The sequence below is a fragment of the Cariama cristata genome, unplaced genomic scaffold (genome assembly GCF_000690535.1).
Source record: "Cariama cristata isolate BGI_N322 unplaced genomic scaffold, ASM69053v1 scaffold17898, whole genome shotgun sequence".
In the NCBI taxonomy this organism is placed as follows: Eukaryota; Metazoa; Chordata; class Aves; order Cariamiformes; family Cariamidae; genus Cariama; species Cariama cristata.
This window is the reverse complement of record NW_009633074.1, coordinates 2,914-5,224: the sequence shown is the minus strand read 5'-3', so window position 1 is coordinate 5,224 and position 2,311 is coordinate 2,914. Positions and strand designations below refer to the sequence as shown.

Here is a 2,311-nt window from a genome sequence, read left to right as displayed (position 1 = left end):
TGTGTGCCCCCCCCCCGTCCCCCCCCCCCCCCCCCCCCCATGACCCCCTGGTGATGCTTGACAGCTGTCAGTCAACCCCAAGGCTCAACAACCATCAAGGCACTGCAAATTATCCAAAAATGGTATTTTTGGGGTGGCGCAGCACCAATGCAGTGGGTGTCCACATTTTGGGGTGAAATCACGGTGAAACATTTAAGTGTTTGGTTTGGCAATCTGGTCATTACCAGTTTGCCCCAAGTCAGGGGTGAGGTGGGGTATTTTTTGAGGTAGAAAATACTGTTTCCTTCATTGTAGTGAGTTCATGCTGTCAATAGTTACGTTTGGGGTTGTGGGAGGGCTGGAAGGGTGCCCCAAAATCCACTGAATTTAACCCATTTGGATGTTGGCACAACCTGTTGCTAAAGGGGGCAAAGAAGGTAAAATTCTTGGGTTATTTTTCTGCTAAAAAGGTGAAATAGCCTGTGAAAGGTGGTAGAAAAAGATGTCTCCCTGTCGAACATCTCCATCCATCACCTCTGCATCCAGCGTTCCTCTCTGACATCTTCCCATCTAACGTCCCCATCCAATATCTCCATCTGACCTCTTCCCCATTCAGCTCCACCATCCATCACCTCCCCATCCAGTATCCCCAGCATCTCCAACACTTCCCCATCCAATGTCACGGTCCAGTATATGAATTCAAACATCTCTCTGTCCAACACCTTCATCTAGCATCTCCATCCAACGTTCTCCCTGTCCAACTTCCCAGTCCAGTGTCTCCATCCAGCAACTCTCCATCCAGTGTCCAACTATCAAACATCTCTGTCTCCTTGCAACACCCCCCCATCCAGTGCTTGCTTTTTCATCATCTCCCTTTCCACTGTTTCCATCCAGCATCACCATCCAGTGTCTCTGTTCAAAGTCCCATCCAACATCCCTATCCAACATTTCCCCATCCGACATCTCCATCCAATGTCTCCCTGTCCAACGTCCCCATCTAATGTCTCCATCCAATATTCCCATCCAATGTCTCCATTCAACATCCCCACCCAATGTCTCCATCCAGTTCCCTCATCCAACATTTCCCCATCCAATCTCTACCTGTCCAATATCCCCATCTGATGTCTCCATCCAGTATTCCCACCCAGCATCTCCATCCAACATCCCCATGCAACATCTCCGTCCAATGCCCTCATCCAACATTTCCCCATCCAGTGTCTCCCTGTCCAACATCCCCATCTGATGTCTCCATCCAGTTTTCCCATCCAATGTCTCCATTCAACATCCCCACCCAACATCTCCATCCAATACCCTCATCCAACGTCTGCCCAACACCCCCATCCGATGTCTCCATCCAATGTTCCCATCCAACATCTCCCCATCCGACATCCCCATCCGATGTCTCCCCACGCAAACCCCTGCCATGCCACGTGTCTCCTTGAGCTGTCATTCCCTGGTGGCTCTCCCTGTGCCAGGGCCAGGGCCATGTCTCTGTCCATGCCGGGGCCGGGCCTGCGGTGCCACCGAGTCCACCCAGCCTGTCTCTCCTGCAGCTCTGCGAGAAGGAGGAGGAGGAGGAGGAGCTCACTGAGAGGAGTGAGCAAGACTCGGGCATCAACGAGGAGCCGCTGCTGACAGCTGAGCAGGTACCTCTGGCACCCACAGGCACCCGAACACCTGCGTGTCCCCCAAAAGCCTGGCTTTAGCCCCCACCCTCCAGCGTGGCCTCAGCTGACCCCAGCCCCATGAGCACATCCTGAAAGTGCAAAAAAAAAGGCTAAATCCCATCATTTTGGGAGGCGGGATGCAGGGCGTGGAATGCAGATTGGGATGTAGACGGAGGTGCAGGTTGTGGGTGCCAATGGGGGATTTGGGTGCAGATGGGAACGTGGGGTGTGGGTGCTGGATGCAAATGGGTGAGGTGGGATGAAGCATGAAAATAGGAGGAGGAAACGGTGGGATGGAGCTGCAGGGTGCTGGGGCAGAGGCATTTTGGGAGGCGGGATGCAGGGCGTGGAATGCAGATTGGGATGTAGACGGAGGTGCAGGTTGTGGGTGCCAATGGGGGATTTGGGTGCAGATGGGAACGTGGGGTGTGGGTGCTGGATGCAAATGGGTGAGGTGGGATGAAGCATGAAAATAGGAGGAGGAAACGGTGGGATGGAGCTGCAGGGTGCTGGGGCAGAGGCAGGATGCAGATGTGGGATGCAGAGTGCAGGCGTGGGGAAGGGGATGCAGATGTGGGATGCAGGGTGCAGGTGTGGGGAAGAGGATGTGGATGCAGATGTGGGATGCAGGCTGCGGATGTGGGGGAGGGGGGGGGGGTGGGGGG

General features: G+C 54.4%; 1 protein-coding gene across 1 annotated transcript in view; it reads left to right on the top strand.

The window, feature by feature from the left end:
* FEZ1 (fasciculation and elongation protein zeta 1 (zygin I)) overlaps window positions 1-2,311 on the top strand; it is a gene marked incomplete at its 3' end in the record, with an annotated part of 7,272 nt that overhangs the window by 4,305 nt on the left and 656 nt on the right. The window contains exon 3 of the mRNA XM_009706615.1: window positions 1,508-1,625. Within this exon, the coding sequence (XP_009704917.1) occupies window positions 1,508-1,625 (118 nt within the window). The remainder of the gene's footprint in view (window positions 1-1,507; window positions 1,626-2,311) is intronic.